The 17,220-nt window shown below is 32.4% G+C and overlaps 1 protein-coding gene across 1 annotated transcript; it reads right to left on the bottom strand.

Annotated features, from left to right (window-relative positions):
- Window positions 1–8,999: 8,999 nt before the first annotated feature.
- On the bottom strand, window positions 9,000–12,383 carry LOC149185906 (LEAF RUST 10 DISEASE-RESISTANCE LOCUS RECEPTOR-LIKE PROTEIN KINASE-like 1.4). Its single transcript, XM_089410829.1, has 3 exons — window positions 11,411–12,383; window positions 11,208–11,300; window positions 9,000–10,521 (listed from the first exon to the last, which is right to left on the bottom strand). The coding sequence occupies exons 1-3, from the start codon at window positions 12,339–12,341 to the stop codon at window positions 9,434–9,436; spliced, it is 2,112 nt and encodes a 703-aa protein (XP_089266955.1). The 5' UTR covers window positions 12,342–12,383; the 3' UTR covers window positions 9,000–9,433.
- Between the last annotated feature and the right edge of the window lie 4,837 nt (window positions 12,384–17,220).

Raw genomic sequence — 17,220 nt, 5'->3', positions numbered from 1 at the left:
ATAATGGGTGACACTAGAATAAATGATACTTTGCCGAAATTTAGAGGAATTAGATTCAAATTAAAATTCCTAAATTTAAAATATATTGGCAGCAAATTGCTCAACGTAAATGAGAAAAGCTTTAATTCTGTTATGTTGCAATTATTATAATTGTAACCACTCCAAAATGATGCATGTAGATTTATTTGATTTCCTATTAATGTTAAAAAAGTATCATGTTATTTGATTTCGTGTTAATGTTACCGAAGTTACTATTTTATCATTTTAACTCTTGGATTTTTAAATGAGGAATTAATAAAGTGGATTAACAACTTTGGTATTACGTAAAATATAATGATAATAGTTTGGACATTAAGGGTTTTGATTTATCCTAAAACATTAGGGGATTGAAATTAGTTGATTCTGATTGGAAAATAATATTTTTTTGAATTAATAAATCAGTATTAATAAATAAAATTTGTTGTTCTATGGTTGAGAATCATAATGGGTGACACTAGAATAAAGAATACTATGCCGGAATTTAGAGGAATTAGATTCAAATTAAAATTCCTAAATTTAAAATATATTGGCAGCAGGGCGATTCCGGGAATCGCTCAACGTAAACGAGAAAATCTTTGACCTTGTTATGTTGTAATTATATAACTATAACCACTCCAAAATGATGCATGTAGATTTATTTGATTTCTTATTAATGTTAAAAAAGTATCATGTTATTTGATTCCCTGTTAATGTTAAAAAAAGTTACTATTTTATCATTATAACTCTTGGATTTTTAAATGAGGAATTAATAAAGTGGATTAACAACTTTGGTATCATTTAAAATATAATGATAATAGTTTGGACATTAAGGGTTTGGGTTTAACTTCAAACATTAGGGATTGACATTAGTTGATTATGTTTCGAAAATAATATTTTTTTGATTTAATAAATAAGTATTAATAAATAAAGTTTGTTGTTCTATGGTTGAAAATCATAATGGGTGACACTAGAATAAATGATACTTTGCAGGAATTTAAAGGAGTTAGTTTCAAATTAAAATTCCTAAATTTAAAATATATTGGCATCCCGGCGATTTCAAGGATCGCCCAACATAAACGAGAAAAGCTTTGATCTTGTTATGTTGCAATAATTATCACTGTAACCACTCCAAAATGATGCATGTAGATTTATTTGATTCGCTATTAACGTTAAAAAGTATCATGTTATTTGATTCCCTCTTAATGTTACTGAAGTTACTATTCTATCATTTTAACTCTTCTATTTTTAAATGAGGAATTAATAAAATGGATTAACAACTTTGTTATCCCTTAAAATATAATGATAATAGTTTGGACATTAAGGGTTTTAATTTAACATAAAACATTAAGTATTGAGATTAATTGATTCTGGTTGGAAAATAATAATTTTTTGAATTAATAAATAAAGTTTGTTGTTCTATGGTTGAAAATCATAATGGGTGACACTAGAATAAATGACACTTTGATGGAATTTAGAGGAATTAGGTTCAAATTAAAATTTTTAAATTTAAAATATATTGACAACAGGACAATCAAAGGTAAACGAGAAAATATTTGATCTTGTTATATTGCAACTATTATAACTGTAACCACTCCAAAATAATGCATGTAGATTTATTTGATTCCCTATTAATGTTAAAAAAGTATCATGTTATTTGATTCCCTGTTAATGTTACTGAAGTTACTATTTTATCATTTTAACTCTTGGATTTTTAAATGAGGAATTAATAAAGTGAATTAACAAATTTGGTATCACTTAAAATATAATGATAATAGTTTGGACATTAAGGGTTTTGATTTAACCTAATACATTAGGGATTGAGATTAATTGATTCTGGTTGGAAAATAATATTTTTTTGAATTCATAAATGAGTATTAATAAATAAATTTTGTTGTTTTATGGTTGAAAATCATAATGGGTGACACTAGAATAAATGATAATTTGTCGGAATTTAGAGGAATTAGATTCAAATTAAAATTTCTAAATTTAAAATATATCGACAGTCAGGCGATTCCGGGAATCCCCAGCGTAAACAAGAAAAGCTTTGATTTTGTTATGTTGCAATTATTATAACTATAACCACTCCAAAATGATGTATGTAGATTTATTTGATTCTCTACTAATGTTAAAAAAATACCATGTTATTTAATTCCCTGTTAATGTTAATGTTACTGAAGTTACTATTTTATCATTTTAACTTTTGGACTTTTAAATGAGAAATTAATAAAGTGGATTAACAAATTTGGTATCACTTAAAATATAATGATAATGGTTTGGACATTAAGGGTTTGATTTAACGTAAAACATTAGGGATTGAGATTAGTTGATTCTGATTGGAAGATAATATTTTTTTGAATTAATAAATAAAGTTTGTTGTTTTATGGTTGAAAATCATAATGGGTGACACTAGAATAAATGATATTTTGCCTAAATTTAGAGGAATTAGATTCAAATTAAAATGTTCTAAATTTAAAATATATTGGCACCCCGCGACAAGAAAAACTTTGATCTTGTTATGTTGCAATTATTATAACCGTAACCACTCCAGAATGATGCATGTAGATTTATTTGATTCCCTATTAATGTTAAAAAAAATATCATGTTATTTGATTCCATGTTAATGTTACTTATTTTTCTTTTTTATTATTTTAACTCTTGGATTTTTAAATGAGAAATTAATAAAGTGGATTAACAACTTTGGTATCACTTAAAATATAATAATAATAATTTGGACATTAAGGGTTTTGATTTAACCTAAAACATTAGGGATCGAAATTAGTTGATTCTCGTTGGAAAATAATATTTTTTTTTGAATTAATGGATAAGTATTAATAAATAAAGTTTGTCGTTGTATGGTTGAAAATCATAATGGGTGACACTAGAATAAATGATACTATGCCGAAATTTAGAGGAATTAGATTCAAATTAAAATTCCTAAATTTAAAATATATTGGCAACGAGACGATTTCGAGAATCGCCCAACATAAATGAAAAAGTATTTGATCTTGTTATGTTGCAATTATTATAACTGTAACCACTCCAAAATTATGCATGTAGATTTATTTGATTCCCTATTAATGTTAAAAAAAGTATAATGTTATTTGATTCCTTGTTCATGTTAGTGAAGTTACTATTTTATCATTTTAACTCCTACATTTTTAAATAAGAAATTAATAAAGTAGATTAACAACTTTGGTATCACTTAAAATATAATGATAATAGTTTCGACATTAAGGGTTTTGATTTAACTTAAAACATTAGGGATTGAGATTAGTTGATTCCGAAAATAATATATTTTTGAATTAATAAATAAGTATTAATAAATAAAGTTTGTTGTTCTATGGTTGAAAATCGTAATGGATGATACTAGAATAAATGATACTTTGCCGGAATTTAAAGGAATTAGATTCAAATTAAAATTATTAAATTTAAAATATATTGACATCCGGGCGATTCCGGAATCGCCCAACGTAAACGAGAAAATCTTTGATCTTGTTATATTGCAATTATTATAACTGTAACCACTCCAAAATGATGCATGTAGATTTATTTGATTCCCTGTTAATGTTAAAAAAGTATCATGTTATTTGATTCCCTATTAATGTTACTGAAGTTACTATTTTATCATTTTAACTCTTGGATTTTTAAATGAGAAATTAATAAAGTGGATTAACAACTTTGGTATCACTTAAAATATAATGATAATAGTTTGGACATTAAGGATTTGGATTTAACCTAAAACATTAGGAATTGAGAGTAGTTGATTTTGGTTGGAAAATAATATTTTTTTTAATTAAGAAATAAGTATTAATAAATAAAGTTTGTTGTTCTATGGTTGAAAATCATAATAGGTGACACCAGAATAAATGATACTTTGCCAAAATTTAGAGGAATTATATTGAAATTAAAATTCCTAAATTTAAAATATATTGGCAGCCAAGCAATTCCCCAATGTAAACGAGAAAAGCTTTGATCTTGTTATGTTGCAATTATTATAACTGTAACCACTCCATAATGATACATGTAGATTTATTTGATTCCCTATTAATGTTAAAAAAGTATCATGTTATTTGATTCCGTGTTAATGTTACTGAAGTTATTATTTTATCATTTAAACTCTTGGATTTTTAAATGGGGAATTAATAAAGTGGATTAGCGACTTTGGTATCACTTAAAATATAATGATAATAGTTTGGACACTAAGAGTTTTGATTTAACCTAAAACATTAGGGATTGAGATTAGTTTATTCTGGTTGGAAAATAATATTTTTTTTAATTAATAAATAAAGTTTGTTGTGCTATGGTTGAAAATCATAATGGGTGACACTAGAATAAATTTAAAGTCAAAAAATAGGTCTTTTAAAAAAATGACATGATGTAGAATCATCACTTTTTAAAATCAGTGTGCAAATCACTAACATTCTAAAATGTAATATACATAAAATAATAATAATAATAAATAAATAAAATTAAAGTGCCAAAAACTATGCTTTAAAAAAATATGTGTGTTCTGCATCGCCCCTTTTAAAAATCGGGTCACTTTTTCGCTATTTCTACGAAACAGGTAACTGTATCGGTTCCCGTTTCAAAGTTTACATTATTATTTGTTGATCAGGTGAATGGTGACCATTAGATTTGGTCAGAGGAGATCAACGGCATAGAGAGTCAACGTGGGTGAACTGAGGTTCAATTCCGGAAGTGTTGTTCAATCCGGCTGCTGTTCAATCCGACTGTTGCTCAATTACGGATTGTTGTTCAATCTGACTGCTGTTTAACCATGGAGTGTTGTTCAATTGCGACGTTGTTCAATTGCCAGCTGCTATTTAATCGTTGTTCAGTTGCTATTCAATTGGCAATCTGCGTCATTTTGATGGACCCTACTATATGAAAAATGAGAAATACATGAAAAACATGATTGGAATCACGTCTTTCATGTATTTCTCATTTTTCATGTAGTAGGGTTCATCGAAAGTATGCAACATACTCCTTGGATGAAAAATTAATTTTTCATCCAACAACTACTCCTGCGCTAAATTTGATTAAACTCCTAGGAAGATAAGTTGAAAAAGTAGTTTTATTATTTTATTACTTTTTAATCTTTTTACTTTTTTACCCCAAAAATGGTGAATCATCCCCCATGGTTGACATCATCATCTTGAATCCTATTTTTCTTATAAAGTTTATTTTGGATGTACATTTTTCTTAGGAGGCCCATTTTAGACCTCAAAAGTTCTTTATTGTGCACGACATCTTGGATAAGTCCAATGCCTTACACCATCACCAAGGTTGTAGGAGACAATGCCCATCACCAAGGTTGTAGGAGACAATGCTTTTGTACTCAACATTCCCCTATTCCTTGGCCTACACCCAATGTTCAATGTAGACCACCTTCGACCATACTGTCCACCATTTCTGGACACATTAGACATTGTAGAACAGTTAACACCGACAGAGATAAACCTAGACTACATGGAATAAGTCACAATTGTTCAGATTATGGACACACAGATCAAGAACACTCGCCAGCAGAAGATCCAATTGTATCATATTGTCAAAGCTGGCCAAATCCTGCATCAAGCCAAGTGGCTCACCAAAGACCAAATTCAATAGAAATTTCCCCATCTCATGGACGAATTCAACGCAATGGGGACCATTACATCCTAAGGGGGGAGCACTGCTCCAGGTGGATATTGGTGGCCACCTGCCTATTCCACTTGGACCCCCACGATTATTTCTTTCAATTTCCTTAATTGTAGCACAATTTACTATTTTTGGTAGTTTTTTGGATCCTGAACTTTCAAAGTCGTTTTGAGGCTCTAAACAACATGGTTTTGGAAAACGGACAAACCTATGGCCTACAATAGGGTTTTGTAGTCAAAAGTTGTAGTCTTCAAATATATCTTTCTAACGAGGTATCATATGCATCAAATAGAAATTGTATGCCAAAGTTACAACCACGAGAATTTCATGTACCAATTTACCCCAATAGGGCCAAACGACTTTTGGTGCTTCATCTCCTAGGGTTAAGTTTTGGGATCTTTAAGATTTTCCATTATCTCTCAATAATAAATAGGCCTCTGAGCCTCATTGTAACACAGTTCAAAAGGCATGCAGCCGCCACATCTCTTCTAAGAGATAAGCTACCATCGTCTAAGCTAATTTATTTCCATTTTGCATGCTAATAATTTTCAGTACTTTGTTATCAATAAATTGAAGTTATTTTTTCATTATAGCTCCGTGTTTCTATTTATATTTGTATTTCATTTTGTTTCTTCATAAATCCAGATCACGTGACAAAGCTACTACATGCATAATAATATGTTCCTAGAGATACAAAAATTGTGGGTTCATAATTCAGACGTCTATGATTTCAATCCGTAGAGGTAATGTTGATGTACACAATTGTGTAGAAAGATATTTAATCTTGTACATAATTTTATTCTCTAATATTAGTTCATCTTATTATGTGATTTTAAATTTAAAAGTAGAAGAGTTAAATTATTACTTTAAATTCAATTACTACACAACTACATATGATAATATGTTTCACATTTTAAATCAATGAAAAATATATAAACCCCTTTTGAATATATAAATATATATTTTAAAGAAAGTTCTATAAAATTCTTTTAAATATAAAATGGAGAGTAATTTTTGTAGACATATCATAATCGCTTTAATAAAAACTAATAATTAAACTAAGCTTAGATCCATCTTAACTTTGGACCTACCAAGGGCCTAGAGAGATCAAATATCCTTTCTTTCTAAAATATGTTTGCACCTCATGAGATTTGATGTCTCTTGACCCTTAGTAGATTTGGAGTTAAGATGGATCTAGGCTAGTAATAATAAAGTTATAATTTAGTTAGTTTTATGAATTTGTTAAGTTTAACCACTAGAGATGTATTGTGAAGTGCTTTGATGTCTACTATGAATTGATGCCTATCCACATTTACTAGCCATTTAATTTATATGATTATGCTAGTATAAATAATAATTATTGCCTAAGAAAGCTCAAACCCATTACATAAACTAGCCCAACCATATAAGCTAAAGGGCTTATGAACATGGATAGGCTTAGGAGATTGATGCAAGAAAGACCATTTTTTTAAGAGGGTTGGCAAGAATACAAATCTTAAGATTATAAGTAAGCTAAGTGGCTTAAAACCCTTTTAATAACAAAAATAATCACAAAATCCATTTCTAAATGCATGTAATTTAATCAATTTAACCACGACCTTTCATTAAATGGTGACGAAGAAGAATATTTTGTTTTATTAATTTTAAGCATTCACTTTTCTAATAAAAAACTCTAAAATCCTAGACCCCTTTTCCCATATGGACACACTATATGAGTCATAACAATTACCATACAAGAGCCATAATGATTATTTCTGGGAGAGATACTTTTTATGACATAATACTAAGGAGAAGTATTTGCATGCTCTACATATAATTGACATTCGGTATTTCAAACAAAAACATTAATCAAAAAGGATATTTCAACCTCCACTTTAAGTAGAATAATTTTGATATCATTCACTCATATATATATAGTGATGATGATGAGTTGTCATCATCATCATCTTAATATAGATATATATATATATATATATCAAGAAAAAGAGAAAGTAATGATGAGTCAATCTGCATTTGTAAATAGCAATTAGTGATGGTTATTCCTATTACTAATTTAACAACTAAATTATAAAAAAAATTCCACTATATTAATATTTTTATTGCATATATATATTCTTTACCTCTAAATATAAAAAAAATCTAAATATAATAAATAAATAAATATAATAAATAAATAAATATATATATATAGATATACCTCCAAACTCATTTTAAGAGTAACATAAAAATCAATGTAAATAATAATGATAAAAAACTGCATAAACAATGATAACACATTTTAAGAGATAAAAATTATTTACAAACCCAAGGTTATAATAATTATTATATCAATGATCTATTTCGAAATAGAGTCTTTCGTATTTCAATTCTTAAAAAATAAAATATACGAATAGTTTATTGTGTGTTTGCCACCTCCATTCTTATCCTGATATTATAAATTCCAAACCATTAGAAAAATTAATAAAAATATATTTTGATGGTTATTAAAGTTTCGAAGCCAGTGGAAGTCCAGTAAACCGTCATAATGATTAAACAACGGTAATGGTGGGATATGTGAAAGATAAAGAACGAAAATCAATTGTTAATAAAATAATCCAGAGTTGCCATAAGTCAAAGTAACGACAACTACAGACCACAGTAAGCTAGGCGCATAAAGCATGGCACTGATTAAGTTCCCATTATAGCAGTGATGGGAAGCGTTAAAAACCAGAATATTGATGAATCAGTCTGCATTACGAACATATCCAAAGTTCATAATAAAAACAACAACAAGTAAAATGAAAATGAATTTCCGAAAATATCTTTAGAGGAGTTCATATACAAGTGCATCTTTGAACAGAAACAATTGACAAAGTCCAGCTCATATTTTAAGAAAATCAAGCCAATCCCATCACCCCCAGTTCATAGATAATTGTATTTTCTAGCAAAAACAATAGACAAAGTCCAGTCCACTAATAAGTCCCAGCAGAATGGCAAACATTAAGCAGTTATCAGCACAGCATAATCAATGATAACTCAAATACAAGTACAAACGAAGACAATTGAAAGACTCCAGCCCATGTACCATAGGAAATAATTCCATTACACATTTGTTCTATGTCTTTGAAGGTTTTTCGGTATATTTTATAATTTAATTTGTTTAGAATTCAGCGTAAATTTATTAGAATTATAAGTTTGAGTTGTAAATTTTTCCACATTCGGAGTGTCCAAAAAAGATTTAGAGAATCTAAAAAATTCTAAAATGTAGAATCATTATATCCAGTAAAAAACTCATTTTAAACAACAAAAATTAAAATTTAGCCAAAATAATTTTAACTAAATTACACCTATAAACTCCAAAATAACATCTTAAAACAACACCAATAAAAATTAATTAATAATAAAATACATTATTAATACACTCCTGGAAAGTAGCTAATTCAAAATTTTTCTGATACAGCAATATATATACACAATTTACATATAAATAAATAAGCCTCTTGAAATAAATACAAATTTTGAAATATATCTACATTTTTAAGCTGACCACAACCTCTGGTATTAACACCAAATGGCCAATTTGAATATGTAGAAAAGCTAAAGACTAACTGAAATAAAATTCGAGTCCTGTGATTATAATTAGCTAAGTTTCAGAATAGAACTCACCCAAATCCATTGTGACCCACACTGCTTATACCTAATATAGTGCCTCCTTGACCAGCCTCATATAGACCATAAGCTGGTGAATCCTTGTGGGTGTCACTAATAATTTCTTGGGCTTTTGATTATTGTGTGTCTAATGAACGAAATCTGTGGAGCTGCGCTGATTACCTGGACAACCATGTTCAACTTGTTTGAGAAGCTGGAGCTGTGCAGCGACTTCCATCATATTAGGCCGATCATCCTTCTCGTAAGCAAGGCATCTGAAAGCCAATTCAGCAACACCAGTAACCATGGCCTTGACACGAGGGTTAGAATCAATCTTCAGGTTCGGATCCACCAGTTCATGTAAAGCCCCACATTGAATCTTGGACACAGCTAAATTCGCAAGCCCAATATCTCGTCTCTCCCTTGTTATGTCCACGGCTTTTTGAGCAGATATTAGCTCTACCAGAACTACACCGAAGCTGTAAACATCGCTCTTGTCACTGAGCCGATAGCACTGCTGGTAATCTGGATCAAGGTAACCAGGGGTTCCTTGCGGACCTGTGGAAACATGAGAGGCTTCTGAGGGAACAAGCCTAGAAAGCCCAAAATCGGCCACTTTAGCCCTGAAATTCTCGTCCAGAAGAATGTTGGTCGATTTCACATCTCTGTGGAATATGGGCGGTTTAACGCAGAAATGAAGATATGCCAAGGCCTGGGCCGTTTCTACTGCTATATTTAGCCTCGTTTCCCAGGATAAACCCTTTCCTCTGTTTTCCCCATGAAGATGATCGGCCAAGGTACCATTTGGCACATACTCATAAACCAGAAGCAATTCTCTGCGATCCTGGCAGTACCCAATTAGAAGAATAAGGTTGGGATGTTTGAGCGAAGACAGTATCCTGACTTCGTTACCAAACTGTTCAAGTCTTCTAGAGTTATCGTGATAAAGCCTTTTCACTGCCACGAGACGCCCATCCCAGAGATTTCCCAGATAAACAGAGCCAAACGCCCCGTCTCCTAATTCTTTCTTCTCATCGAAGAAGCCGGTGGCTTCTTCAAGCTCTTCGTAACAGAAAAATGGCACAGAAGAATCATTCATACACAGTGCGCCCAGTTCCTTGTCCTTGCAATACTCAGTGCTCTCAAGTCTTTGTTTACTCCGACGATCCCTTTTACGCATACGCGCTACTAGCACTGCTACAGAGGTCATCAGTAAAGCAAATCCAACACAGACACCTGTGCTGCCAAACAAGAAGAAGGTATCAGGACTGTACACAATTTGCATATAAAATGAAATCATTTCATACAAGGATCATACATAGACACCTGTGCTGCCAAACAAGAAGAAGGTATCAGGACTGTACACAGTTTGCATATAAAATGAAATCATTTCATACAAGGATCATACATAGTGGGTAGTTACAGTAATTTTGGAAATTGTGTTAAACTTGGAATAACCCATCAATATAAATTGGGCCATTTTTATCTTGATGGTGGATTATTGGAATATTTTAGAATTTGACTGCAGGAACTAGTTCAAAGTATTTGTATTTGTCAACAGGAGCTATTTCAAACAATTGATCTACCTTCTGTCGATAGGATTACAAAATAATTTTGAAATCCTAGATATAAATAAGTCAGAAAGAATAGTATATCTTCTTTATTGTTACCTTCTTTAAGGTATGTTCAGAGTTTGAACCCTTTTAGGTAGGTTGAGAGTTTTACCCTGATTCTAAATAAAGTTATCTTATCAAAGATTAGATAAATCTATATCAACTCCAATCCCAAAAAAATTACTACAGAATTAAAAAGCTTCCTCTCTTAAATGTTAAGGTCATAACCAAGAACTTCATCACCAAATGTTCATCATCAAATGCCCACTGCAATTAATTAAATTCCTTGTACATAGAACCCATGATTACCTGTGAGAATCCCACTGTAAGATTTGCCTGTAGGTTTCGGATGGGAAAGACCATTGTTGGGACTTATTGTATCAGTTTGAGTATGTGAATCACCTACAGCAAATCCAACCAAGCAAATTCAGCAAAAAAATGAAACTACAACAAATAATAGACCTTCAATAAATTGAAACAACCATTACTTCTTAAACCCAAGACAAACCCACCAGGTTGTCTGGTATTCTGTGCCGAAGCCGGGCTTTGCGGTTGGCTGGCGTTCTTTACTGAATCCGGGCTTTGTGGTTGGCTGGCGTTCTGTGGCGAACCTGGGCTTTGAGGAAGGTAGCAGAGGAAAGGCTCGCTGGAATTAGAAACATTGTATCCACAGATTCCTGCGCTTGACATACAGTGGCTGCACATTTTGAATGCTTCATCAGTTTTATTCCATTCGATTTCAAAACCCCCACGCAGAACGTCCCAAAGTTTCTGCAAAGTTAAAGAAGATAATTGTTGCAGGACAGGGAATTGAACAGTTGAGATGCAGGGAGCCCACTTGATTCCTTCCAGATCTGAAGGAAATACCCATGTACCATTATCATTACCACAAGGGACATTGAGCACAGGCAAATTTCCTATTGCCGGGCATCCTATTCCCAGGGTTATACTTTGGTAGGACGAAGCAGCAAGTTTAAATAGAGAGGCAGTGAGATTAACAGGAGCTTCCGGAAGGCCACAGTCTGTAAAAACTGTGCCACTGGCGATTTTCATACTGTTTTGAATGTAGCCCAAAACCCTGTAGCTCACGTTGTTGATTGTGAGATAGGGCGTGCTGGATCGACAGTAGATTTGAAACTCAGGGTGGCCGCATCCTGATTTTGCTATGCCGAAGGGATACGATATGTTGACGTTGCCACAAGGAGAAACGTTGCGGCAATTAGGTTGCTGCTGGTTGCAAGCGCAGAAGTTAAATAAAGCTGCTAGAAGCAGAAGAAATTGCAGAGGTCTAACTGATAGCAGAAATGGGGGCAGCAGCTGGAAATGGATTGTTGTCATTCTGTGAAGCAAATTAGGCGCGATGATGGAGGGAGAGCCAAGAAACATGTTTCCCTTCCTCAATATTATAACGCCTGCACTCAAATGTGAAAGGGAAGGGGCCATATTTTCTGTAACTGTCTTTTCAATTAATGTGATAATAATATTATTCAGTGTTTCTAAGTTTCTGATAAGATTAACCGTGTGCAAGCCTAAAAAATTCCCAAGTACACACGGTTTTGTCTTGACGTGCGAACCTTCTAGAACGTAATTATTGAAAAACAAAATAGTCCACCAAAAATCTGAAAGCTGTGTAGCAGCTCTCAGAAAATCTGAACGCTTTGTAGCGCCCCTGAGAAAAAGTCATTTTTCGCTTTCACCTAAACGGGATATGGAAAAAATATCCTTCGGCTAAATTTAGAAAGTGTTACATAAGCGTATCCTTACCAGCCGTTAAGTTTTAGTGGGTGTCACCTGAAGCCGTGAGTTGTCATTTCGCCATGACGAGCCTTTGAAGCTGAGTTAAGAGGCACCAACTACTTCCTTTTGAGTTAAAGTTGGCAACACAATTTATATTCAACGTATCTAAGATGTTAGAGGCGTGGTAAACAATGGTTTCTTCCTCTTCAAAAAAATTGTGTTTGGGTGACACTATTATATCAAAATTTTAAAAATTGGTATATCTGCGAGATTCTTTTTTCCTCTGACCTTACATTTAACATAATATTTATAAAAAAAATTACCTATTATGATATACTCTCAAAAAAAATCCCAAAATCGAATGAAAATTACATTGCATGATAGTTAATTTCGGGTGCCACTTCCTCCCTCATAGATCTTGACCGGAAGGAAAGGTGAATAGTATAAAAATGAGGAATATACATAGGATTAAAACAAATTTAGCTACCAAAAGTCAAAGATAATTGACATTCATGCTCTTTTCCTGGTTGGAGTTCCTTGATAGGTGAATAGTATAAAAATGAGGAATATACATAGAATTAAAACAAACCTAGCTACCAAAAGTCAAAGATAATTGACATTCATGCTCTTTTCATTGTTGAAGTTCCTTTGTTTGATATTGTAGATGCCTAATGTCATCCTCTCCCTTACATAATAGGGTTCTTTGTTGTGAAAGTATTTCCATGGTAGTAGATAAACTCGAAGACAATTTGTAATACCTAGTTTGCATTTGAAACATTTCCTCTTACAAGTTTAAATTATACTATAATAGTTGTTCTTAACTATTATCCCATCTAACTTCAGACTCCAGTTGATGGTAGTGCTTTCCTAAGGGAGTGATTTACACCAACTAGAGAGTGTTTTCGCTTCAAGTTTTGAACTTACAACATTCCTCCCAACATCCAACACACAAATTGGAGATTATCTATTGATTTCACACTCTTCGCCACTGTAAATTCTAGGAATGAAGGCCACAAAAAACAAACCCCGAAATTACAAAAGTTTCCTTCAAACACAGACATATTTCCAAATTCGTCTACCTAATTGAAAATGAAAATGTGCATCCTAGCCTCAAAGGGCGTTGAAATTTGTTGTACTACTCTCATATATATGCTCCCATATCCTATCATCATTGCCATATACATCCCCATATCCACACTCATTGTTGTGCTTGATTTCTCTTTTAGGATGCCAACTGCCCATGAGGATCCTAGAGTCGGCATTAAACTAAACTTCATCACCCCTTCTCTAATCAATCCACACTCATCGTTGTGATTGATTTCTGTTTTAGGATTCCAACTCCCCATGAGGATCCCAAGGTCGACATTAAACTAAACTTCGTCACCCCTTCTCTAATCAATCCAATTTAGCATGGCAAGGGACTGTATGTACACCATTTGAATGTCATCCCTACACAGTGGAGGTGCTGAGAGTGAAAGCCATTTATTTGCATCGATAGAGCGAGGTCATCAAATCAACCTTAAAATTAAACTAGCTAGTACGACTCTGCACATGACTACATCGACCACCCTCCATAGGTGTGCACAAAAAATGGACTTGCCCTATTTTAAAACCTTTTTGCATGAAATAACCACATGGCTCACACAACTCAACATGGCATATGTCATGTTGAGGCCCATGTATGTGAATTAGATAACTTCATATTGAAATCTTGGTTAATTAGGAGATTGAAAGATAATCCCTTCTCCATGTATACTAATGATAGCAGGGTTTAAGGATGAGCCTTGATTAATCAAAAAGTTTATGATGAAGAACATGATATGGCATTTGTATTATCATTGATTTCATAAGAAAGTGGATCCTTTTGAAAATGTTTCTGAGTTTGTAGTTTATTGAAAAAGAATCTAAAAAAAGATGGCATATTATTATTGGTGAATCCCCCCATTATAATTGTCTTTCGAAGGTTAAGAGTGGAGACTGAATCAACCCTTGAAGGAGGGAATATGCTTCTATTAGTGGCTAGTCCTAGACTCCAAGGAAATGAAAGTTCAACTTGTCCATTGAGGTGAATGATGACTCCCTCAATCAAAATTAAAAATATAAAAAGACAAGTCAAGACTTTTGATACACTTAATTTTGATTGGTTTTTTTTAAATTTTGGTAGGTTTAAAGTAAGGAAAAATATTTATAGACATGATTCCACCATGTCTCAACAATTTTGATTATTTTAAAAACTTGATCACATTTGTAATAGAAAAAAAGAAATTTCTGTCAAACTTCGGATTTAGTCATTTATTTTGATTCACTCTACATTCCATTAATTTTCATAACAACTCTTCTTAAAATGATTTCAAATTATAGTAACTACAAATTGTTGTCTATAAACCTCTAAAGAAATTGAGTCAAAAAATTGATCCATAATAATTGTTTGTATTCGATGTTTGAAGTAAAAAAGTAGGACCCTTTCGAGTAAACAAATCTCATACCAAATATCCCTTCCATGCAGGGTAACGATCCTTGTTTGTAAACTTTAATGGTGGCTAGAAGAAGAAATTGAGTCTAGAAATTAATGTGTAGATTCAATACTGCTCATGAAATTTGCTAAATCACAAGACTTGAATCTACTTTACTAATTAGCAGGAGTTAATTCACCATCTAGAACAAGAATCATTGACATGCAAAAGGGAAGATCACACATACACATAAATTTATCTAGGGGAAAGGAACTGTTGAAAACTCCTTACTATTTGTATTGCATTAATCAGAGAATAGCGGTGAAATACAATGTTTACTCAAGCTTGAGCACACCTTGCACTCCTTACTATTTGTATTGCATTAATCAGAGAATAGAGGTGAAATACAATGTTTACTCAAGCTTGAGCACACCTTGCACTAGTATAGTCTATCTCTCTGTCTCATTCACTGAACCTGGCCCAACGCTTAGCCAATTTCAAGCCTTCCCAAGCTCCTATTCCCTTGCATTGTTCCCTTGGGAAATTTCCCCTATTATTTAGGGATTTCACACCAAGGAATTGCACAATTACCATAGGCCAATCCTTTGACCGCATGCACCACCTGTACAACTTGGATTAGTTTATAAGTAATAGTACACTACCCTTGAACTCCAATCTCAACTGGGTAACTCGAATTCTCTGCATGCAACAATTCCAATCTCAACTGGGTAACTCAAATTCTCTACATGCAACAATTATTTTGGGATGACTGATTAGTTAACTGATTGATCACTAAGTGTGGTTGAATTTACACACACACAACTTGATCTCCACCAATTAAACTGATAGTTAGAACTAGTTACATTGAGAATAGCTCAAATTAGCCGAAATAGATTGCTACAAATTAGCAATCAATCATGTAGAACTGAAGTCAAGTGTCTCCAACTCGAATTTACTAAGTTAACTGAGTGACAAGAGCTATTTCACTTCAGTTAACTACCGCCAAATATTCTGCTGAAATTGAAATTCGAATTTTAATCTAATTTGATCAAGGCAAAATCAAAACTAATTTTTTTTACTGCATTTTCAACAACTTTATATTATAAATTCAACAACTTTATATTATAAATTTTAATGATCTAATAATGATAAAATGAAAATCTCAATCCACTTTCAAAAAAAATCTTTACAATAAAAATAATTTGAAATGATTAAAATATTTGTACAATATATAAATATATTTTTCAAAGTAAGAATAAAAATGATTTTATTATCTTTGGTAAAATTTATAAATTAGCAATGAAAATGATAAATAATTGTTGCAAAGAAGCAATAAAGAGTCGGCCTGGAGTATGCCGTAAAACTGCTTTTGCTTGGCTAAGAGCTCGTCTTCCTCGAACGTAAGGAAACAGGTTAACGACCCAAGACCCAGAGGCATCTGGCAGGAGTGAAAGCCTGCTCCCTTACGGACCACCAGCGAGTTATTACAGGTGGCGTGGTTTTCCTTGATAACAGTGATGAGTCAAACCGACATTCGCGGATAGCAGCCAGAGATGGCTGTCCTCACTGTTGGTTTGACACCTGAGTTTGATAGGTTTTGCCACCTTCGGAAAAAAAAAAAAGCAATAAAGAGTGACCGATATTCAACATTATAACCTCGGCCAATAAGGAAAATAAAACAATAAGATTTTATTCATTTATTTGGACTTTTAATGTGGAGGAAAAAGTAAAGATTAAGTTGGTTGGGATGTGACTTTATTTAACAAATTAGTTATCTGTCAATTGAACATAAAAATAGGACATTGATGCAGGGTGTGTCCTTTGGTTTTAGAATTTTGCATAAAACCTTATTTATATTGTTTGTTTTTAGGCAAACTCGAATTTGTCTTATTTCTCCCACAGAGAGAGCTGATAACATACAAAAGTCTAAACAAACTTCGGGCGAACATGTGGTAAGTTGGAAGTTAGTGAACCGAAGAGGTTAGTTTATTCATTAATTAACGATACCTAGGGTCGTTGATTCATTAATTAATGATACCAACCTAAGAATTCGACGTAATAAAGAAAGGGATTATTATGATAAGTTTGTGAATAAATGCCATCCAAATCTTGGATAGACCCACTTAATATTA

Source organism: Pinus tabuliformis, chromosome 3_1, assembly GCF_031772625.1.
Source record: "Pinus tabuliformis cultivar Carrire ecotype Pingquan chromosome 3_1, CPIR1, whole genome shotgun sequence".
Taxonomy (NCBI): Eukaryota; Viridiplantae; Streptophyta; class Pinopsida; order Pinales; family Pinaceae; genus Pinus; species Pinus tabuliformis.
Note: the sequence above shows the minus strand (reverse complement) of the source record. Positions and strands in the feature narration are given on the sequence as shown.